The sequence below is a fragment of the Excalfactoria chinensis genome, chromosome 1, assembly GCF_039878825.1.
Source record: "Excalfactoria chinensis isolate bCotChi1 chromosome 1, bCotChi1.hap2, whole genome shotgun sequence".
NCBI classification, from domain to species: Eukaryota; Metazoa; Chordata; class Aves; order Galliformes; family Phasianidae; genus Excalfactoria; species Excalfactoria chinensis.
In genome coordinates, this window is record NC_092825.1 from 81030611 (window position 1) to 81055867 (window position 25257).

General features: G+C 35.8%; 1 protein-coding gene across 10 annotated transcripts in view; it reads right to left on the reverse strand.

Annotated features, from left to right (window-relative positions):
* Positions 1-1269: 1269 nt before the first annotated feature.
* Positions 1270-25257, reverse strand: part of SENP7 (SUMO specific peptidase 7) — a 40032-nt gene continuing 16044 nt past the window's right edge. For 7 of the 10 annotated variants that reach the window (XM_072361212.1, XM_072361198.1, XM_072361179.1 and 4 more), the window contains 18 exons: positions 21403-21503; positions 20481-20650; positions 19174-19519; positions 18441-18625; positions 17698-17844; positions 16591-16624; positions 15703-15876; positions 15098-15360; positions 14463-14596; positions 13771-13887; positions 12149-12268; positions 9967-10059; positions 8964-9154; positions 8499-8551; positions 8145-8182; positions 7850-7918; positions 5593-5743; positions 1276-3501 (listed from right to left, as the gene is read on the reverse strand). In XM_072361212.1, coding sequence (XP_072217313.1) covers positions 3364-3501; positions 5593-5743; positions 7850-7918; positions 8145-8182; positions 8499-8551; positions 8964-9154; positions 9967-10059; positions 12149-12268; positions 13771-13887; positions 14463-14596; positions 15098-15360; positions 15703-15876; positions 16591-16624; positions 17698-17844; positions 18441-18625; positions 19174-19519; positions 20481-20650; positions 21403-21503 — 2524 coding nt within the window. In that variant the 3' untranslated portion in view covers positions 1276-3363. Of the gene's footprint in view, positions 3502-5592; positions 5744-7849; positions 7919-8144; positions 8183-8498; positions 8552-8963; positions 9155-9966; positions 10060-12148; positions 12269-13770; positions 13888-14462; positions 14597-15097; positions 15361-15702; positions 15877-16590; positions 16625-17697; positions 17845-18440; positions 18626-19173; positions 19520-20480; positions 20651-21402; positions 21504-25257 lie in introns of all 10 variants that reach the window. The other 3 variants (XM_072361204.1, XM_072361158.1, XM_072361150.1) reach the window with 2 other exon arrangements.

Consider the following 25257-nt stretch of genomic DNA (forward strand, 5'->3'; position numbering starts at 1 on the left):
CTCAAGGACCATCAAGTCCAACTGCAGCCTAACTATAATACACTAACTCTAACAACCCTCTGCTAAATCATATTTCTAAGCACTACAACCAAACAGCTCTTGAACACATCCAGGGATGGTGACTCAACCACCTCCCTGGGGAGCCTATTCCAGTGTTTAACTACCCTTTCTGTAAAGTGTTTCCTGACATCCAACCTAAACTTACCTTGGTTCAACTTGAGGCCATTTCCCCTTGTCCTGTCACCAGTGAGAAGAGTCTGCACAAGCATAAAGATATGAAACCCAATAAAAAGCTTTCCTGAAAAGTTTTCTTATTTTCTGTTTTATTATGCATTAAGCAAGGCCTGAGGCTATTTAGCCTTCCAGTATATCAGCCCAGCACAGCCTGTCATTCTGCCACCACGTACCACTGTAAAGTACTTGGAAACAGAAACACCAGGAAGTGAGACTGATCAAATTAATCAGACACTTTAGTATTTGCTCTGCCTATAATGTGTAATGTGAATCTATCCCTTGCATTACTCCTTTTCTGAATTGTACCTCAGGTGATATCTTACCTTATTCAACAGTAAAAGACGATCCTGGTGCCCATGCTTCATTTTGAACGGAGTTTCCAATTCCTGTTAGAATGGTTTCTCATTTTTTTCTTGGAAGATCTAAATCCTACAAGTTATTTATCTTGTCTCTTGTTTGTCAACATCACTTTGCACCAATCTCCATGACTCAGATTTCCTTATGGAAGCCATTTTCAAGTCCCACAGAGCTGGAACGTTGCATTTTCTTTCATGTTTAGCATGTCATAAGTACAATGCAATGCCTTGATACCAAATTGCAGAGTGCAGGTTAAAGGGTCTTATGAAGACTGGTTTGCTTCAAAGCAACACACCTCTCCACCATATCAGGAACATAACTAAACGTACAAACACTTCCTAGCATTCACCACATGTCTGTTACATGCGTATGGCTGGAACAGGGTGGATTACAGCTGCATGACCCAGGTATTTCCCAGGCTGGTCATTCAGGTTGTCAACACTGTTAAGGCCAACTAGATAAAACTATAAGGCTGCTGAGTCCAAGGGTAGTCTTGCTTGCCACAAGAAGCTACAATCCAGCTGCATGGACTGAAGAACAATTAACTGCTTTGATCAAAAATTGGGTTAAGAGAGACAGACTGAAGGACATATTTTCAGTGCAAGAAGATGGATTATCTCATATTTAGCTCATCAGTTCTCTGTGGCAGAAGCAAAAAGAATGGTGACAGTCATGTTTAGTAACTTCTGGAAGTTTTTATTATCAAATGTATTGGCATCCCCATCGCACATTGCTATCATTAACCTACAAAGTCAATCCTTTACTGTTATAAAACCAATTTAGAAAAGTTTATACATATCTTTTACTTTTAAATATCTACATATAAACCAGTTAATCTAAAAGAGAATAAATATTGTTTTGTGATATAAACCAATTTTACTGTAAGAAAAAGTCCAAAGTATTTTTAATAAGGGAACACCGAAAATATTTCATCCATTAAAAAAAGGCGTAGAGAAAAAACACACATTTCTGTGTTGTACCATTTATCTCTTACAATAAATACAAAGATCATCCCTGGGAGGGAAAAATGGTGGTGATGAGGTTTGTGAGATAAAAGTCACACAAATTCTTGGGATGAGAGTGACAAATATTGGTGGGAGCAGTGATAAACTACCGAGTTGAACTAGAAACAAAGCAAAAAACCTCAACATAAACACACGAGGCTGCCCACAGTTACACAAAAAGTAACTGCACTCAGCAAAATATGTTTCACAATTGTTTCTGCTCTTCAGAAGGACTCCTTCCTGGTTTGAGAAACAACGCTGTTCTTTCTCGTTTTTGAACAACTGTGCAGAACCTGAAGTCATGGTGGGATTTTCCAAATGCCAGGTTATCAGAGTTGCCATGAGGAAAGGGGCCCTGAGAATTCTGCCACACTACAAATTTGTCCACATCTTTGGGGTTGCCCTTAGTTTTTACTTCAACTTTCTAACCTACCTCCTTTGAGGCTTCTGTTTTTGCAGATATGCTTATTATACAAATGACTTTGTTGGCTACCTGCAATGTGGTTCCTCTGGGTTCTTCTTCCTGTGGGTAACAGGAGAAAGCATCCTCTCAGAACAGCCACCATCTATCAGGATATAACTATGGGAAAAAGGGTGCATGCATCAAAATGTTATTAGAGTTTCCATGACAACTGTCTGTGAAAAACTAAATAAATATATATACAGACTATGATAAACTCACACTAGTTTATCATATCAAGTCCTGAGTTCAAACACTCAAATATTTGGGTGCCTTTACTGAATTTTCCCAAATAAAGTATAAATCCCATATGTCTTATATATAAGTAACACGTCTTAAAGACATATTACATATAGCAACATCCCTTCTAAATGAAAACATCCTTATTTCTCAAATATCTCAATCATATTGAGCCACAATCTACTTGCTTTTCTAATGCAAATGATGCCTTTAAGACTCACAGGAGTAACTTTCCAAAATAAGGCAATTAGGAGTAAAAATCTATTGCCTACATGTACTGTACCAGCACGTACTTTGAGAGCAAGATTTCTAAAATCTGACAAGAAAAGAGTTATCATAAAGGACACTCAGAAGAGCCCACTTCTGACTTCAAAAGATTCCAAGATTCACTCTCAAGCCAATTAATCTTTATGATGGAAATGCTAGGAAGGAAAAAAAATTAAAACCCAGAAGTGCCAAATCCCAGCAGAATATTCTGATAAATGCAAACTATTTCTGTATATTATCAGAAACAAAACAGAACAAAAAAAAAAACATCTCTAGAGAGAATCAATGTTATATCCTTAAATTGAAACAATACATAGTATTCATTCTATCTGTATGAACTGCAAAGTAGAAAGAGACACTGTATAAGGTCAAAAAACCATCTTTGGGCCTGATTCCTACATGCCCATCCAACTCTGTAAGGTTTATATAGAACTGTAAAGAACAGGCTCCAAAAGACCAAAATATTTTCACATCTTTGTTGCATATACCTGTACGCAGTCTCATATTCCAAGTTAAAAAAAAAAAAAAAAAAATCAATTAGCAAGTCACATGTATTAGCTTTAACTTACATATTTACACTTATCTACAATCTTCTCATTCACCGCCCTCCCTTCCCCCCCCCTTTCAATGGCATTTTATCATCACTGAATCCGAAGTAAGATAATTATTTACATAAATACATAATGAACAAAAAAATATTTTTTTCTTCCACGCAAGGCGGACAGAACCAAAATGCTGCTAAGCAGAGTTCCAGGTACTTAATACAACAGCATCTTTGCCAGTTCTGGCTTATGGGATTTATTAGCTTCTGCTGCCTCTGAGCTGTTGAAAGTGCAATTGCAAGATCAGGTCTTGGATTTCTTCTCTTTTGCTTCTGATCAGCTGACGAGGAAACCACTTCTCCAGATGCAGTGGCTGTTCAAAGTCAATTATAGGATTCTGGTAAAAAGAGAAATAAATAAAAACAAGAATATTTACAGCAGGAATTCCCCATTACAACCTGCAAAAAGAATTCCAATGCCTTCCATACTGCTGAGACCTAGCATGCATAAACAAGTTACCATGAGATACAGTGGTCAAGAATCTAAGTTAAATTTCAGTTCCTCTGTTATAGTTATAGTCATACATAATGCAAGCTACTGATGGTAAACAAAAAACAGATTATCATCACTTCCTCTTAAAGATACTTTAATATAAGCTAATATTCAATGCTGATTCTATATACTCTCATACGATTAGACATGCTCTTGATATTTAACAGGAAGCAGGTGCATTTCAGTCAAAAAACACGCACGTGCGATCACACCACATGGAATGATTAAGCAAGCAAGTCTCAGGCACATTTTTATTGTCATGAGCTGGCCTGTCTGAGAGACGAAAACAAAGAAGCAAGAGTATTGCCAGCAATTCTAGCAGGATATATAGAAAGAAGAATTTGGACCAGAACAGGAAAGCAGATTCAAATGGCTGAGATATTTCTAGTTCTGGCAATAAGATTACAACACTACATCTCAACTGCCAAAGTTTTTTGTTTTTTTTTCCTCCTCTTGTCATTCTTTTGCCATGCCTACTTTTCACCTTCTCCTTCCCGTGAATAGAGTCATGTGTTAAATTCAAAAAGCAAGGTGAGAATGGCCTATGAGTCCTGGTATGCTCAGAACAACAAACGACCTCACCCTGACCTTGCTTCTGTATTGTTAGAGAATAAGAAGTTCAGAACACTGGTAAAAAACAAATAAATAAATTTCTCTTCTACCTCCCTATTACAAAATCACTGAATGGATGAGGCTGGAAGGGAATTCTGGAGGTCACCCAGTCCAAACACCCTACTTAAGAAAGGCCAAATAGAGCAGACAGCCCACAACCCACACTACATCTTTGACTCTAAACTGATGAGACATGGATCTGATAGATGGACCACTTGGTGAACAAAGAATTGGCTAGAGAGTTGTGGTCAACAGTTCACTGTCCAAATGGAGATAAGTGATAAGAGGTGTTCTTCAGGAATTGGTATTGGGGCTGGTACTATTTAACATCCTTGTCAGTGATGTGGACAGTGGGATTTAGCGCACCCTTGGGAATTTTGCAGATGACACCAAGCTGAGAGGTGCCATGGACATGTTGGAGGGATGGGATGCCATCCAGTGGAACTCCAACAGGCTAGAGAGATGGGTCCATGCAAACAAACTGCCATTGAACAAGGCTGGGTGCAAGGTCTCACACATGATCGCAGTCTAGGTGATGAGTGGACAGGAGTCAGTCTTTTGCTGGACTTGGGAGCACTGTGGGACAAAAAGCTTGACATGAACTGACAACAGGCACTTGCAGCTCTGAAAACCAGCCATACCATGGACTAAATCAAAAGAAAGGTAGCTAACAGATCAAAGAACATGATTCTCTCCCACTACTCAGTGCTCATGAGATCCCACCTGAAGCATTGTGTTCAGCTCTGAGGCTTAAGAAAGGCACAGAGCTGCTAGTATAGGTCATGAGGAAGGTCAAGAAGATGACATTTAGAAGTATGTTCAGTACATGTAAGAGAATTTCCCCTAGCTTTGTTTATTGTCTCTTAAGGATCCTACTTCCATCTCTTTACAGAAGCTGCTGCCTGCACAGACAATGCTATTCAAAGGCCAAAGGAAAAGCTGAACAAAGCTTGAAAGGCAACATGAGAACCTGCACAGCAAACATGTCTTTGTACCATTTGTAGGCCAGAAATGCATAAACTACACAGGACCCAAATATATCCACACAGCTGCAGACCTTGAATGTGTCAATGTAAATGCAATATTAAACCACAATGTAAGAAATGCCTGCCTAAGAAACCCATAGGAGAAATCGTCTGTGTTTCAGATACAAAGACCTCCTGCCACAAGACAAAGAACAGCTTTTATGTTCTCTTTCTCAGATATCTTAGACAACGTAAGATGCTAAGCAACACAGGATCTCTGTCTGAGTATTTCTCTCAGAAATAGCAGTTAATGGTTTGAGGTGATTTTGGGGAAACGGAAAAGCGGATTCTTTTAGTACCTGGAAGAAGCTTTCCACATATTGTAGCAAGTACACCCCACAGTCACTACTGTTATCTTGTTTAGGCACTCTTGGATAAAAGTCAATCATTGTTGATTTACTAAATTCCCGATGCGTTTTCCGTTTGGCTTCCCATTCCACTTCAAGATACCTATAAAAGAAAGCAAATAGATATTTGAGAAATAACTCCCAAGTTCAATGAATTTTGAGATGCTTCTCAATATTGTTCTGGAGCTGGACAAAACATTAAGATAGCCTCAACCAATTTATTTCACAGAACCTATAAAAGAAATTCATACAAGTAAAAAATTTCCACTGTCCAATATTCTACCATACACAGATTCAGTTCTATCATGGAATATACAATACACAAAGTGGAAAATATACGTGAAATTATTTAAAAATAATCATTATCATCCATCTGCATTGAGTTAATTCAAGCTATTAGGTCATTTTAAAACCTGAGCTCAAGGAGGAGTTCAAGTGATCTTTCCCAGATTTTATTGTGTTCATCCAAAAAAGCCAGCAGTGCTTTTCTACCCTAAAAAATTTAGAATGTGAAAAATTTAGAAAGCTGTTAAAATTAAGTTAACTTTTTGAGCTTCAGCTATAATTACACCATTATAACCCTCACAGCCCATTAGGGTATAAAGTGTTGGAAAACTTGTTAAAAAACTTAAAGGATCATTTCTTTAATGATTACGATTTAGTTATTATCAGCTTTTTTTTTTTTTTATTGTTTTCTTGCTTCAATAGCAACTCACTGATTTCACTTTCTGAACTGACTACTGATTTGGAGCATGAGATTGAAGGCATGAGTGTCTGACAAAGTTGGATTCAGATCTTTAAGCAAGGTCAGGCTACAAAGGAAAATTACAAAGCTGCAGTTTGCATATGCAGGAAGAAAACGTGAAAGGCTAAAGTTCAATTAGAGTTAAAATTGGCCGATAACATTTCAGATAACAAAAACAGTCCTTTTAAGAGTATGCTAATAGCAAGAAAAAGTCTAAGGAAAATACTGGAATGAAAATACTGGAATGTTACTGGATAAAGCTAGTCACTTGATGAATAGAGATAATGAAAAGGCAGAGGCATTTAATGTTTTGATTGCCCTGGTCTTTAATAATGACAGGTTTCTCATTGCCCAGTTCAGTAAGCTGGGGGAGCAGTGACTTTTTGTTTTTTGATATTAAAACCGTAACGTTGGACTCCTCTCAACTATCCACCAAAGATCTTGGGGTCTGGAGAGGTCTCTTCTGACTGGAAACTAGCCAACATTGTTCCAGTTTACAAGAGGGGCAAAAGAGAAGACCCTGGAAATCACAAACCCATTAGTTTAACTTCAGTAACTGAAAAAGATTATTGAGAAGATTATCCTGAGTGTCACTGAAAGGCATTCAAAAATAACACAATCATCAGGTCTTATCAACACAGATTCACACAAAAATTTCTGTCTCACTAACTTGATATTGTTTTATGACAAGATCACACACTCACAGTTCAAAGGAAAGGTAGCAGATGATTTTTTTCCTGGATTTTACTAAGGCTATGCTTTCTGTTGACAAGAAGGATCTTTTCTGCGTAGTACCTGGTTTACAGATTTCTGCTTCTTCCAGTGAAGTGAATACAACAGAGTACAAAAAGATCAATTCTGTTCATCTTCAAATAGTGAAGACTAGCAGCTTTTAAAAAACATTATGATAGCTATTGAAGTCATTAGGAGTACATTAAAAAAAACTGTAAATTTCATGAACTCTTCCAAAACTTGCAGACTTTTCAGATAAAAGACTCTCACTTTTCAAAATACATAATACCATTCTGATATTACTATCCTTACACATGATACTTGTAGACAGCATCAGTGTAGTTTCTGTTTTTTTGTATATACTTTGCTGTGGATTTAACACAGGAATTCTGAAAGCTCTATCAAAAAAAAATGAAGGCCAGTCATTTGGAAAATGTATCATTTCAACTTTGAAATATTCATTTTAAATACTTTACAAGTACTATTTACTTTGAACTTCAGAAAGAAGTCAATTCACCATCCAATTCACAACTTTTACATTACATTTAGACAGTAAAACAAAGACATGCTTCTCACACATACCTCTGTATTGCTGTTACAGTAATGGTTGTGGCTGCTTACGAATTACCCTTTGGCAACAGAAAGGTACAACTTCATAGAGAAAAGTGTTTTAAGCATCAAAATATGACCAGCAATGCTTCTTTCTAATAAAACAAAACTGTTGCCACTTACTCTCTCAAAACCTGGATTGTCTTCTGCACAGAACCAGCTTTCAAAGAATCTAAGATCAGTATACAAGGCCTGTAAACAACAAAGTCAAATTAGTCCTTCATTACCAACACTACAGAAGCAATTTTTTATTTACTTTATTTTTTTAAATACAGCTTAACAAGAGCATCAGTAACTAAACAAACGTGCAAGGAAACAGACAAGTCCCTACAGCTGCACGTATGCAACAAATACCTGAATCAATCATCATTTTAATAAGGTCTTTAATGATACAACATTAACAAAAACAGAAACATACCTTTTACAAATTTGCCTCTTGGAATTATTTAGGGAGATCTGGGAGAAGAGAACATAAAATTAACCTTACAAAATTGCAAGTATAAAAAGAAACGTCTTAACAGATTTAAAGCCAGAGCCTTCCCTTACAGAAACAGAAAACAACATAAATCTTTTAAAATGTGAAACAATAGCATAAGCAATGAAAACTGGCAATGGAGGACTTCAGACTAATTCAGATGGCCTTGCACAGGCTGCAGACCATATAAATAATGACAGCTGCTGCAAAAAGATGACATAAAATCATTTGTTCAAGTCTCAGATCCTTCAGAGATGAAGTAATACATTTCCTCTGTCAGTACAGAAAAGCACTTACTTTAGAAATACCTAAATCCAGGACCGAGGCAGAAGCAGCAGATTCACTGCCACCTAGTACAAAGGAACAAATGTACTAAGTATTAAGAAAAGATTCCTTAAAGTGAAATATTTTCATTTTCAAATTAATGATTATGAGCATTCAAAAATAAATCCATTTTCCTTCCCTTCTAAATATTCAAATAGCAGATTTAGAGGGCCTCCCATCCTAACAATACTCTTAATGAAATCCAAGAATTTTCACTCATGATGGGAAATAAGTCACTTCTTTATATCTCTTCCACTATTTTCCAGAGGTGCGGGAAAAAAAAAAAAAGAATGCCATGCAGTCCTTGTTATGCATAGTAATACAAAAACATATACCTTAAGATAGGAAATTGCTTTTAAGACATTATTTCTCTCCTTCAAGGATTAATAAACTATCAGAATTGTGTATGAACTGACAATTTTCTTTTAGATTATCTACCTTTGGAGAATAAAGTTCTGTTTGCATCTGTTTCTTCTGCAGGATAGGCCAACACTGAACCAACTACAGAGTCCTCACTCTTGTTCTCTGACCGGAGTGGAGATAGATTAAATGAATTCTGGTGGGGACACTCCTCGTATACAGCTTCTTCTAACCAAGGAAAACAGATAACTGCAATGTACCAATGAGACCTGCCCAACAGTGAGGAGAAGGGGAAGAAGCACGTAAAAATTCTGTAACATTTGGTTCTGAAAAGGATATGAGAAGTTTTTATAACATTGAGGGCATGTGGACAACTGATCAATTACATGTAACTGCTGCTGCAGTGTTCTTTCATGGCATCACACATAAATCCTCTGACTCACTTTTTTCTTTACATTCTAGCATAACTGCAGAAGCAAGCATAAATTCCTTCCACAGCAATTTATAGCACTCTCTTACCACCCACTGCAAATAAAGTAATAAACAATCGGTGACAGTGATCCCAGCTTTGAATATAGTTGCAAGTTAAACATGACTCTGCCTTTATGTCTTCTTGTAGGTATTCAACAGTAACTCTCAATTACTCTTCAGCTTTCCAGGAGTTTCCATGTGCAGGTCAGTTACTCAGCCAGGCCCAGTCACAGTGCTACTCCTGCTCCTTTTACCATTAAACCTGTGAGTTGCTGAGACTCTTTACAGAAGCATTACTTGCACAGAAATCATCACAATGGTACAAAATTTATTTTGAAATACATAAAAAGCAATTTTTTGTAAAACCAAGAACAAAAATGTAACATTTACTTACACAACAGCACTAATTAGTAGGAAAACTAACCTCTGAAGAGACTTCAAAATTCCTCATTCCATACCTCACCGCTATTTCAAAATCTAATGTGTTCATTTCCAGTTATCCAAGCCAGCAGCCATATGGCCTACAGCCATAAATCTTTCAAATCACTGCAACATTCAAATACTAACATGTCTAGATATCAAAAAAGGTGTCTGAAACACACAGACTTACTCCTCATTCACAGGTACGAAGATATAATCTTTACTGAAGATGTTTATGTGACGAGTCCATGTTCTTACTCTTTTGTGTCTTCTTTGTGCCTCTCTGAAAACCAAATGATAATTACTATTGAGATTTGTTTGCTAGAGTAACGTATAAGGATTAGTATTCCTACACATTCCTAATACCTCACCACGATTTTCATTTGCTCTCGACTTTTTTATTTTTGGATAGAGAAAAAATAAACCAGCAGAGCATTAAGCCCAAGTAACTAACAAGCCATTTCTGAACCATCTTAAACTTATCTGGTAAATTATCCATTGATTCGAAGGACTTGCTGCAATTATTTATCTATTAATTATTTACTACAACAAATGCAAAAACTGTATATAACTACCTGTTAGTGTAAAAGCAGATCTACAGAAGTTCATAACAACCATGATTTCAACTTTACACTGTCTCTTTTGAGGGCCTATTTAAATAGTCTTTGCTTCAGAAGCATGAGTGCCTTTCCTACGATAACCCAGCAAAGTCAGAACCACAGCACAAACTCCCTCCAGTCCTGAGTTTTAATGGTTGGATCACATTTCATTTCTATGCCTACACACAAAGCATAGTAAAAGGATTCCAGGAGAATAAAAAAAAATTTACAAGAAATTTCAGTTCAGATTTTCAGTTTATTATGATCTTATTTTTATTATAACATGGAGACTAATGGTTCAAAAAGCTTTGTACCAACATGAATGGAAAGCAAAACCAAGAAAGAATCCTATCACTATTTTAATTACATTCTGTACTATGACTAAGAATCACAACTTCAGTGTGGGAGGAAAGGGAAAAAAGGAGTAAGGTGCTAAGAAGCTCTGCAGAGGACATTGTTAAGTGATGCCTTGCTGCTAACATTCTTTGCTACATGATTAAGAAGTGCTAGAGATATAAAAATGGAGGACATGTTTGCAACTTGGAAAAACACCTATATAAGCATCTGAGCCATCTTAACATGCACAATTTTGTCTCCACTCCAAAACATTCAGGATCAGAATGGAGACATTAAAAAAAAAAAAAAAAAGACATTCTCTGAAGCACCGTTTCTTGGATTTTTGAGACTTCTTTCAAAATACTACTGAGGTTGCTTTGTTCCCCTTGCACTCTGCAATGACTGTGACACAGAAACACAATGCTACGCCTCTTTCTGCAGGTGGCCAAGTTCACCAAGACAATGAAAAAGTTGGAGTATTTATTAATAAAAATTGGTTCAGAGGTGGATGTAAAAAAAAGTTCTGACAAGGTGAATGAAGGAAATAGCAAGAATACTGATGACAGGTGATTGCTCCAGGTGAACCAGCAGAGAAGCTTCACACTCAAATATCAGTGTTAAGAAAGAATTGAAAATCTGCTAGGGACCTTTTTCACAGTCTTAGTTTTAAGCACAATGTGATAAAGCATTCTTGAGCCCCTGATGAAATGCTTTTTGAGAATCACAGTATCACACAGTATCACAGTATCGTGCGAGTTGGAAGGGACCTTAGAGATCATCTAGTCCAACTCCTGGGATTCAAGCCTTTCTGTGTAGCAGAGCAGCATTTCTGCCACTTGCGCCACAGGGGGGATTCGAACCCCGGGTCTCTGGTGTTGCAAGCAGCACCTTATACCACTGCGCCACCGGAAGCACACTATATATATAATATATAGAATATATAATTATTAATACAATATAAATAATATATAATAGAATATATAATTTCACCACATTAAGGGTGTAATAAACACGTATGTGTAAACTTGGCACGTAAGAAATTTTTGTCAGTGAAACTTTGGACAATAACTTATTATCAGCATGCAACATGAAATGTGTAGTAAATATAAAAATATTTCTGGACGTAAGTTGCTTAAAATAATGTATACCTTCCAAAACTCTGAATCTATAATTAAAAAAAAAAAAAAAATCAAAATCAAAAGTAACTGCATAAAGTAAAGAAGAGGAAAGTCATAATAATGGGGAAATGTATTAACACTTTTATTCCTATTCCATTTGAATAACACACAGATTTTAATTAGTATATTTCAACTGTGAGTTACAACATTTAACCGCTAGTCCTTTGGAGAACACTGATTAATATTTTATGCGCTAATTTCTCAATAGCAGCAACAAATAGCTTGATTAAAGTCATTACGTCATCTAACAAGAACTTACGAAACTTTGGGATCTTCCTCAGAGAATTTTTCTGTCCTTGTGAGGCACTTATAGAAGAAGCTGCTAAAAATGTGCGTACGCTCAGCGAGATGTTTTGGTGCCTTCTCCAACAACAGGTATCTATCAAAGAAAGAAAAATGGAAGTCAGCACACTCCCTTTCTAGAAAGTATCTTTACCGATCAAGAGCACAACTATCATTTTAATGACTTAGCATATTCAGATTATGTTTAATATCCATTGTCTTAACAATTGTTTTGTGTGTGTTTTTTTATCTACTCTATTTTATATGTGGTTACACAGATGAACATCGTCACAGACTGAAAAGGCTAAACAGCTACTAAAAATACAGATACATTTATCTCAGGTTTGTGCTACAGTACTAATGTTGCTACCCTTACTTTTACAGCTATGTTTCTAGGCCTTGCAATAACACCAGGACTAATATAAGACTATGCAGTGTTATACTTCTTTATTTATAAAAAGCATGAAACAGGTCAGTAGTACAAATTGCCAACTTGACTTCTACAATTTAGACACATGAAAGTTGAGTATCTACAGATACTCATTTAGTATTATTTTACTGTTGACCATTTTACTATACACAATGGCTTGAGTGTTTATTCTGTCACTTCAGAAGGCCTTATGTAGTTTATGTATATGTAGTAATACTACATAAGGTGCCTCCAGTTTCATTTAGTGAAATATGTAACAGTCATATACCATACAGCTGTTAACACAATGAAAGTCAAGACTATGGGAAGAAGTCTAACAAATTTAAACAGCGGGGGGTTTTCTGCAATAACTGCATTACATTCCTGTATTCAAACTTCCTGTTTTTCTGGTAAAAAGGAGCTATAGTTAGTACAGGGGCTACCCTGCATTATTTTTTTGTTGTTGTTAAGCAAAGCATACAGGGCTTTGTTGTAAAAATACAAGAAAACACCCTGGTACGTTTATTTCTCATTCCTTTAGACTGAAAATTTTAACTGGCTCATTACTGTTCATGCTTACAGAAGCTATGGCTGATGCCAATCCGAATGGAATTCTTGCAGTTAACCTTCAAAGAAGGTCAGAATTCTACTTAAGTCTAAGTCAGCACAGGGAGGGAATGCCTCTAACACCACTTACTTTCACAAGCAACCTTAGTTGGATGGCACAGTGCAGGTAAGTTCACTTTCATCAAAAGTGTTTGTTATGTTGCTTTATGCAAGAGCCGTGTATCAGAAGAATCCCTGAACACTTACACAGAATAGTGGAGGATACTCAACTTCAAGTAAACCTAGTAAAGAAACCACCCAGTACCTCTCTGTTCAACTACCTGATGAAAACTGCTCATCACTTTCTGCTCTGAGAGACGCCCATGCAGCCTTTTTTTCCCCAACAGCTTTTTGATCTATAATCTACAGAGTGTATCACAGCCCTTTTAAAGGTCAACAAGAGTTAAAGTGAAGCATATTAAACTTCAGAGTATACAAAAGTTTTAAATAAGAAGACATACAACCTGATAATACCGTTATTTTAAAAATTATTATACCATGTCTAGCAACTAACTTTTACATTTACATCAAAGTCCAGATCCAGTCTCAGATAGAAGAGGACAAGTAAGCATTTGATTACTTACTTAAGATAGAAATCAATGATGACATCATTAAGAAACTCTCCGTATTCTAAGCATTTTAGGTCTTCTCTTGTGACTCCAAGTCCTCCTTTTGCAGGAGGGGGTGGATAAACAATCAGACTATAAAACACAAATCATGTTATAACAGTAAAGACCCACATTTTACACAACACTTCTTCGTATGGTCATTCTACATGGAAAACACTTCCTAGAAAACCTGGTGAAGTGCACATTCTCAGAATCTTTAACTGCCTCAAAAGTTCTTTGCACCCAATAGTAAAAGAATGTTTACAAGAGTGTTTATGTTCCCCACTGCACATTAGAATTTTGAGAAAGCTTCTGAAAAGGAAATTCTTTACTTTTACCCTTTCCTCCCTTTTTTCCTTTTCATAAAAGCAACTGATAAATGGCCATACAACTTGGGAAAAACACTAGGGTACATACCCTCAAAAGATTCTTAAAAGCAATTTATTCCAACTGATATTTGCCATACTAAATATAGGATTACCTGCATTACACATTTCCATGTTTCCATTTTCTAATGAGTTCAAGTATGCCCTGATTTCTGAGATTCTATTTCATCCTGTACCACACTCATCTTGTCCATTAACTATTTTGAATAACTACATTTACATCTAGTGATATTATGTTTTATAGCACAACACCAAAATCAACTAGAAATGAAAATTACATACTTCTTAACTGCTCCAGATTCTCCTACTTCTTTCCATTCTTCATTCAGTGCAGAGGATAGAGAGATAGAATAGCATCCACTATTCTGCTTGTTTGCAAGGGCATAACTGGGCCTGGCCACTTTTGGTTTTGGTTTCTATCAGAAAAAAGCAATAAAAAGTCTCACACAACATCATTCAGCATTTCAAGCTGCAGAGCAGTCCAAGGAAAGTCGAGAGGTGTCTGGAATGGGCAAGATACACACAGTTCCTCCACCACTGCAACCATTCACTTCTAGTTCAACTGATAAATGGCTCCATTGCTTCTTACTTGACTAACTCCTACCTTGCTGCTCTGGCAACACCACAGAGGCAGGGAATCCCTATGGTCTGGGAAAAAGCAGCCAGAAATCAATCAAAAGCTTGATTATCTGCCACTTATTTATGAGGTATCTATACGCTATCCCTTCATACATATAGACTAGTTTATCAGAAATTGTCCCCCTTTGTAAGAAATAAGAAACAACTGTGTTTTGTTTTGTTTTTTTTTAAACTAGCGATATACAAATCTTGTTTTCTGCACCTGTCTGACCCAACACTGAATGGAACATGGGAACAACAACAACTGGTGATGAATCAAGCAATAGTTATTCACTAACCTGAAATTTAGGATCTTGAGCAAATGAGATACTCTCTTTTGTTGCACATTGCTTTAACAGATCCTCACTGGAACTTATAAAAGAGCTCTCATCAGGAGACAAGTCCTTAAACAAGAGTAAAGCTTGCTTCAAAGACAACAATTCAGGGAGATCTGGTGCTCTGTTCTTCTTGCTTAATTCTGTAATTAATTCAGACAGTCTGGCGACTTCTTTTTCTGTGAGTGGTTGGGACAGTTCAAGAAAAATAAATTCACTAGATTTGGCTGGAAAAAGGAAAGAATGGATATTGTTAATGATTCAGCTGTGTGACAGAAGTTCATCTGCACACCCACACAGGGGTACAGAGAAACAACAGCAGGAGAAGCCCAAATAACATCCCTCCTGGGTTCATCATAGAGACCCATCAGAAGCCCAGTGAAGCACAAAGGCACAATGGAAAAAGGAACATCCCCATCTGGGCTCTTTCCAGGGCTGTCCCAGGAAAGCTTCAAGTCTAGATGTGAACCCCATCCAGATGAGTTGATGCTAGAGCCTTATGGATAGAAGGAGTTTGCTGCTGAGGAGCACAGCACTCATGTTGGGACATAGGGCAAGAGTACACTCACATGGTTCGCTGCTAAGACATTTTCCTAATTGGGATTTGATCTTTTCTAGATAATCCACAGACAACCAAATGAAAATTACAGTTGTTGAAGAACAGCCATCATCATTTCTCCACAAGCCAAACCTTCTCACATCCAGGGTATCCACAGTCAGCTTAATATTCTTATTAAGTGCCACTGTAAAATAATAGGATTTAAAATAACTATTTGTGGCTGCAAAAGAGAAACCTACACATGTCACAGTACAAACAGTTAAAGTTACTGCATGCTAAGATATATACATCATCAAAATTTTTTAAAACTGTACTTATATATTTTATTCCTGACACTACATAAAATGTGTTGAGAGTTCAGTACTCAAATCATTTAAATTACATAAAACAAAGTTATCAAACCAAAAATGTATTATTTTCTTTCAGTCAATCCAACTCAGAACTGCTCAGAAAACTTTTCCTGTGGGATACAGTAAACTATGCATCATCTTGGGAAAACAGAACGAATGCAAATCTAGTTACATTCCCCTTGGTTTTAAGCAACTCATACATTTTAAATAAACCTAAGGGTCTAAAATCCCTGATACAAAAGGATTAGTTTGAAATATGTGAAATAGTTACATTTAATACAGTTTAACACTTACCATATGCAGGAATGCACAAACAAGGCCACTAAAACTGCAAGTTCACCTTAGAAGCGCAAAAAGTAGCTGTTATCAATGCTTACACTACAGATACCACTACATCCATTTACTGAAAAATGTTTATTTCAAAAGTCATTTGGTATTTTTGTGAAAGACTATAAATCATTATCAACAAAATAATATGTTGAGTATCATGTAATACTCTAAAGATTAAATTTAAAGTTAAGAAAAGGCTAAATAAAAGTTTGTCTTACCTTGAAATGGTATTGTAATATACTTGGTCATAAACTGAAATAAGATTGAAAAACAGTATAAATGAATTCACTTTCTACAGGTTGAATGTTAGCCAAATAAACTGAAAATAATATGCCTAATTTATATATGTCTCTTTCACATAAAACAGAATTCCTAAATGCGTATTATGAATGTTAAGTTACATTCAGATTTTAAAAAAAAAGAAAAATTAAGATTAACACTTGAAAAGAATTTAAGGAGGTATCCTTTAATAAAGACTGTCAGCTGCACTATTTGAATGAAGGATACTATGTAAACTGTCCGCACTGGTGTATTACCTTGGTATTTACACTAATCTTTAAATAAAATGCCTTTAAAGTTTCTATGATCATTGGCGCTATGTTAGAAAAGCTTAGCTAAATAAAGAACATTTTATTGCCGCTTTTACTGAAAGTTGTAGTATGTGCTGAGAGGTTTCTCTTCCCTTACTATATTATACACAAAGAATAAACTTGTTTGTCCCCAAAGGAAAACTTTCCTTTTCCACCTAGAAGCATTCTATATGAACTCATCTCCGGAATTATTTTATATTTAATATAGGACCTATAAGTTCCCACAGTTGGTACTGCAATTAAAATACACCTTCACTTACATTTGTACACTTTGTTGAATAGCATGTTACCTATGCAATTAATGCTTTTAGTATCATTTTACAGCTCTTTGAAGCTACAAAACAAACAATTTTCTGTTTATATGTCAATTAATGCATATTATACATGTGAACTATGATTATCTTATTCTAATAATCTATACTATTTTTAAGGAAACTGATTTCATTTCCAGTTGACACATATTCTACCACAGCCATTATTTGCTGTTACAATTCATTAAAAACTGCCCCAGAATGATTTCTGTCCCAACACAACATTTACCAGAATCTTTGCCTCTGAAAACTAGAGCTACACAAAATTGCAGTTAACTTTTCTACTGACAGCAATCCAAACACACAAATATCTTTTCGCCAAAGCAATGTGATGCAATGATAATCAAAAAGTGCATCCACGCTAAATTCCACAGAATTTTGTTCTTTAAATATTCTCAAGTATAACCACAATAGACAAACTTACCCTAACAGGACCTGTTGATGACCATTTAAATTTCCCAATGTACAGGCTATCAAATTCAAAATCTAATCCTGGTTTCATCTGTTCACTATGTATGGTTCCAGAAGGCAAGTTCGTAGGACATTTGTCTTCATCTGACTTTATTAAAAGCTGAGGAAAAAAATGGGGTGGTATATGAGCTTCTTTAAATGAGTTATTTCCATTCTGTAGTCTTACAAATTCTTACACTCATCTCCTAACACCAAGACATAATCTGGACACTTTGCCATCTACACCCAAGCAAAAACTCAAACAATGGCGCAACAGAAAATATTCCCCCCTTTTGATATGAAAGGTACAGATCCAATTCAATGCTTATTATAGAAACAACACATTTGTGAGACAAAGCAATGATGACTCTCATGACCTGTTTTGGGATTACAGTGACAAAACAGGGCTCATCAAGTCCAAAATGGGGCAACAATTATCTTGGTTAGGTTTAGATTCAAATTTCACTGCTAGCCACATCGGAAATGGAACTTAACCTCACCTCCTGCTGTCCAGAGAGACATTTTAACTTCTCCATGCAGCAAAAGTTAGAAGACGAGAAAACAAATGAAACTACTGTGAAATATAGCTATTGTTTGGTTGCAACTAGTCATATCCTACTCTAATCATTTCACAGCTTTCCCAACATGCAAGGAAAAATAAACAGTGAATAAATAAATGGTCTGAGATAACAGTATACAGCTCAAAAACTGCACTACCAGCTCTGTGTGACTTTTCACATTGTCTTCCAATAGCTTTTCAGAGAAATGGACATTAGACTTTTGATCTATTTCTTGAACATCAGCAATATTATCTTGCAGTTGTTCCGTGCATTTTAGTTCAGAAAGTCCTTCTTCAGCCTTTGGTTCAGAAGATCCATCCTCCTCATCACTGGAGAGGACAACTAAAGAATGAAAGAATATATACATATACTACAGGATTCCGACTTGAAAATATTTCACTGCATATTTCAGATGAGCAAAAAACTCTTTCTCTTCCAGTATATAATACTGAAGTATGTTATCCCAGCTAGCCAACAGCTGTGTGTATGAAGGTATCCGTAAGAAGTAGTTTTATATCTTTACTATCACTTTGTACCTCTTCTTCAAAACTGTTTGACTCCCAAAAGAGAGAAGACACAAAACAGCTGCTTCAACAAATAAAAAGTATTTTACTTAATTTAAAGGTTATTAAAACATCCAAGATTGATTTTCTATAGGTTCAAAGTCAGCTGCAAAATACAGACTGGAATTTGAAAATCCTGTTCTCTGCTCTGTTTATCAAGTACAAAATACCCTGCACTTTGCCAGACTAAACTGGGTACTGTTCTCTGATCTGCATAACACATTACAAACAACGCAATATGTATCCTCAGTCTTTAGTCGTAAATATTTCAACTAGTCAGCCATGTATGTATAATATAAATGCCAGCAACACAGATACAGTACATACTTGGATCAGCTGAAACAAGTGGCAAATTACTCCTGGAGATTCTGTTCCTCAACTTGTTTGAGTACTGTGATGTGTCCATCTTTACCTTCCTGATGATACTAACTCGAGGCGAAACTCTAGTAGCAAAAAGCTGTTTTTCTGACAAATTACTGGGAGCAGACTCAGAGCCAGCCTCCTCTGAACAGCTGTGAACAGGTCTTAATTGGTTGTTGGTAGGAGTGTCTTTACAGTCTCTCTCCAATGTCTGAGCAATGCAATCCTGTTTCAGGTTCGATCTGTGATCTTGTTCATCTTCACAAGGAGTTCTGCAGCCAGAAGAGCGGGTTGAACTTAATCTTTGCTCTTTCTAGAAAACAGGAATTGAAGGTTATTTATTTATTCCTTAATCTTTCTACAACGGTTCAGATTAGTAATAATTGAGAATTTGCTACATTCTAGATAAAATACATAATCATAGCTTAAGGAGACTGCCCTTAGAGCTGAAGACAGTGTAATTTCTTTCTCCCTGTATTTATTACTACAAACAGACAGGGGAAACAACCTGTTCAAAGCCTATTCAAAACCCCTTCAAACTGAACAAGAAACTATTTCTGATTTTTAGTAGCTCTCCCAGTATTTGACAATGAAAGATCAAGCAACAGCAATTTTTGTTACTTTGCAAATGTGTGGTTTGGTCCAAGTTCTGTGAGCTTTTAATCAGAAAGTCACAGATCTACCTTTATCATATTACAAAAGCTTAAATAGAAACCATAACATTTACTTGACTGATTCAGTCAGACTGAATCTTTTCCTTCTCCTTTTTTTTTTTTTTTTTCCTTTTTTCCTCCAAATCTTATTGACTGAAAAGAAGAAAACTTTAGGGAGGGGTATGATAGAAGACGAGGAGGAAGGAATATGGCATCTACAAAATTTCACCAAGTCTGAGTATACTTTGAAAGTCTTGTACCATAGTTTCCTAATCAGTTCTATACCATCCATGCAAGAAACTTAAGTATCTAGATGTCCTATTTCCAATTTTGTTTTCCTCCATGCTCCAGTCTGAAGGAAATGTCATCTTTCATCCTTTGTGACCTTTCTGCTTCAAAAAGCATATTCTGGTATTGTGAACAGAAGAACCTACATTCACTTTTCTTGATGCATCACATCATACTTTCCCTCAGAAATGTAACAATATTGCTAGATACCCTACTTATTAGTAAAACACTTATATTTTGGATGTTGTTACTGTGGCTAAAGAAGTACTCGTGCATTTCGTGTGGGCACACAAGTGCACATTAAAATTAACATTAAAATTAAACACAACTTACAGACTGTAGAAGTGATTTTTCTGGAATGTGTTCTTTACAATCATCAGAAATATGGCCACTAAATCTTCTTTTCCTTTTCTCAGAATCCAAAGAGCTTGATCCTTTCCAACTAGTAGAGGTAGAGTTCATGTTTTTTCTCTTCTTTTCCAGTTCATCAGAGCTCTTGTTTTCTGTGTCAGAATATAAGTAATTTAAGGGGTTATCCATAAAAACCTTTTGTATTTCTTCATATTTGCTATGTTTTATATAAAAATGCATGGAAGTAGAGACCATCCACGAGAGATAAGTTCTTCCCTTTCTCATTTGTGTGTGCTTGCCAGAATGTATTACCTAGCATAATATGGTAAAGATTGTTACCACAAGAACTGATGAGAATGTAACCAAATTTAGAATTCCCACATAAGGATTAGCACTCCATGTTCCACAGATTTTCTTTTCGTTTCTGCTGGATACAACATTCTGCAATTCTTGCTCGAATCAGCAAATACCACTAAACAGTACTCAAAAGATTGCATATCTGCTGATTCTCTAGGGGGGATAACTCATTATTTTCAACAAGAAAAACAAATATTTAAGAAATTTCAGTGGGGATCACAATTCAAGAATATAAGGGTTTTTTCTTTATATATATATATATATATATATATATATATAATCATGATTTAATGGTCTAGTTAGGCGTCTCTCAGTTTCCTTTTGTTCTCAGATCTGATTCATCATTGCTCAGTTCTTACTTAAAAACATAGTTACTCCATATATTCTAGCATACTTGTAAAAACTTGGCTTTGAGGAAACGTATATACTTCATGCAAAAAAAAAAAACACAGTGTTTTCTCTGCTCTCTTCATAATACTAGATTAAATACTCACTAAGAACTCTCAAGAATTCATATTTAAATGCTAGATTATTGCTCACTACAAACCTTTCTTCTCCAGCTTTCGTCTTCTAAAAGCCAGGACAACATTACCTCTTTCTGGTTCCTTAGAAAGATTGCCATCTGACTTCATCAAGCAACGGTCTGACCTGTGAAGAACATTAATGAAAATTTATCTTTCATTTTGAAAGAATGCTGAACAAAAATCTCAGCAGAAACAACTTATTCAGATGAACTTTTACCTCTCCAATAAGCACATGGAGCTTGGCAAATGAAATGCAAACTAATCCAATTCCCAATATGAAAATACTAAGATACACTGACATTGCTAATGAAATGGATGCAAGAAATAAAGATCTGACATGCTTTGATATCAGACATTGAAATATTATTTTGCAGCAAAGCATACTGCCACAAGAATATAAAACAAATTTTTAAAAGAGAACGAGTCAGCTGATTGTATCCTTGCCTTTGTCATGAATGCAGGAGGAATGAGGCAAAGTAGTATACTTTTTATTTAGATTTAGAACTGGTAAGAGTCCACAAGATAAGTTCCTGCAATGAGAAGAGACTTGAAATAGAAATTCCTGCTCAAAAGAGCCTGAAATAGTAATGCTGAAAGGGAGAAAGGGAGGTAAAGGAATGTAAATGAGGAAGAAACAGAAAAGAGACAGAATCTACAGTGTGGAAAACTAGAAAAGCTACAGGAGTTCATCTGAGTTCGTAATCTCCTTCTAAAAAGAAAAACATCCAGGAAAGTAATCAGTTGGCGTTTTCACTGTTGATTGCATGTTTGTTTTTAATAAATTGGAGAATTTATTCAGGATGTGCCGATAGCCTGAACAGTGTGACATCCCATCTGGACCTTGTAAATACACCTTCAACTTCTCTGGAAGATTAAAATTAGATTAAAAACAGATTTTAAAAGTCTACATAACCATGCTTGGGTTTCTAGTGTACGCACTAAGATACTATATTTAATTATATATTCATATGATATTTTCTTAGAGAAACTTCATAGAATCATAGAATTACTCAGGTTGGAAAGGACCTCAAAGATCATCAAGTCCAACCACCGCCTAACCATAGTACCCTAACTCTAACAACCCTCTGCTAAATCATATCTCTGAGCACCACATCCAAACGGCTCTTGAACACATCCAGGGACAGTGGATGTACTTAAGTACATTCAGTATACGTGACTTCTCTTCTGAAAATTTAGTACAAAACTAACCTTTGTGACCTCTCCTTTATTTGCTGTGACCATTGGAATGTAAGAAAATAATTTAAGATTTCATAGATAAAGCAGTTTAATGCTGCTCTGGAAAACTCATTCCATTATTCCATCTGTCATTTCCTTCAGTACAAAATGATTTGGGGTTAATAATTATAATGTGCTGAACTTGGAATTTTGCAGTCCAATCTTCAAAGAGCTAACTGATGATCATAATGACTGAAATCACAAACAACTGAGTTCAGACAAGAACATCATGAAACACAGGAAAAAAAAAATACTCTTGGCCTCTTTAACTAGACAATCAAAATTGTTTCTGAACAGGTGCCTAATCTTCAGTGCCATATCTGTAAACTGCAGTATCATAGCTCTTTGGAAATGCTGTGAAGATGCATAGAGATGTCCAGACTGCTCTGATATTACAATGCTGAATGCTACATAAGCACCATGGAGAAATTACTAATTCTCTTTTCATTCATGATTAACCACAAATGTGTCCATATGCACAAAAAGTGTAAACATATAGAAGCAATATTATTTGCTCTGCATATTGAAGAAGACAAAGTCTTCCATAGGTGAGGCAGCTCTAGTTAGGGAATAGCTATAGCCTTACTGTAGAAAACTTATTCTGGAACCAACATATTTCTCACTTCTTGCATGCAGAACTACTACTTAATCTGACTGCTTTGAATGACGATACTTCGGTTGTTCTCAACAGCCATAAGAAATGAGTATGGAATAAATCTATCAACAACCCTAAATTTCTTTATATTTAACACCCACCTTAAATTCATTATACTGACCATGACTTAAACAAATACATTTCATACTAGTTGTGGTGAAAAAGCAATGCAAAATCCACTGATTCTTTAACATCAAAAGCAAGAAAGGAAACAGGGATCTTATATTAAATTCTAGCTGACAGAAAACCGTTAACTTATTACCACCCTGTTTTGATAACACACAATTCTTGATGAGAATTCTTTGATTTGCTTTGTAACTTCCATAGTACAAAAAAGGAACAATTTTCAGTATGGATGAATCCATATTCTAGCTATTTTGATGGTAGCAGAGAATGTCAATATGGCTGTGTATGTATATTCACAAGTGGGGAGCTTTTAAAGTACTCTGAAAGACCTCTACAAAATCAATGCCAGGTGTATTCTAAACACAGGCATTAACTACTGAAAGGTGACAAGGATCAAACCACGTCTTTGTTGGAAATAATCATAAGTTTTCCACATGGTAGCTATTAAAACTCGCACTAATGCCCTGAGGTCACTGGGAGGGTGGGAGGAAGGGAGAGGTGCAAAATCCTCCTAACATTCCTGCTTTCTAGTAACTAGTTTTTTTCTTCACACATTAGTGGGCTAGAAAATTAATCCTTCAACACCAAATCTAAAGTAAGATGAGTAAATTACTCCTCTTACTCATTAAAACAACTGATTCAGACCCCTTTTAGTGAAAAAGAGGTCAACTAAAAATAGATATATTTTTTTTAATCTATATAGATATTGATATAGTTCCACACTTATCTAAAAAGTCTGAACTTTACTGATATATCTCTAACGCATTTCTGTCATTGGGCATTATTCTCTCCACAGGGTTACATAGAGCAGAACAGTTATCAGCTATTTCAGTCCTGAGGAGTTCAAAGCCATTCTTGTACTTACGATAAAACTGAACAGCCAGCCTTCAACTGCGATCATGAAAAACTATGCAAAATGCTTCCTCAGATTTTGAGAATTATATTTAAAAGCTTATGCTTTCCTCTCTATGAAGGCAATAACTCCTCTTGTCCAAAAGAAAACCAAAAAGAAAAATAGAATTATAAAAATTACAGATTTTAATATTTTGTAAAATAAAGTGATAACAATAGAAAATCCCAAGCTTATTAACACTTAGTCCGTCGCAAGCTATGAAAAGATGCAATAATTCTAGATTGACACTTAACAGTTTGATGAACTGCTCTAAACCTCTTTAAAATGCAACTTTGTCAGATTAATTTAAATAGTAACAGAGAGCCCAACAGTAAAAGAGAAAGCAACTCCTACTAATTCAGGTTCACTAACAAGCTCATATATCAGAATGAGTAACAAGACTTAATTTTCTCAAGAATGAGTAAGATTTCTTAAAGCTGGAAACTGGATTATTCCTGCAGCCACCAGTTGTTCTTTTCCTTTCTCATTCTGTTTTTTTCCCCCATATATTTCTTGCTGTTTGTTTCTGTGAATACTTTGCTACTGAGCAAAGGCCATAAAGGAAGAGAAGGTCATAAAAGGCAAGAGCTTACTCCAAGTTCAAATGTCACCCTGTACTGAAACAAACATTGTGTAATTCAACTGTCTGCTAATATAGCACATCCAACTTCCAATGGTCAACATTAACATCAGAAAGAAATATATATATATATGCTAAGCAACGAAATATACACACATATAGTCCTTAAACTGTGCCAGTCTGCTGATGAGATTGCGACCCCTGGTGGATGAATGAGAAAATAAATGAACATAGAGGAATCTGCCAAAACTTTGCAAAGTTAATTGAAACTGTGGAAGAACATATTAAGAGCAGCAGCAAAGCAAGAGCGAAATGCGTTTGAATTGCATGGCAACCCTCACAAATCAAAAACACTGATCTACTGAAAATGGAAATCCCTTCTACGAGAG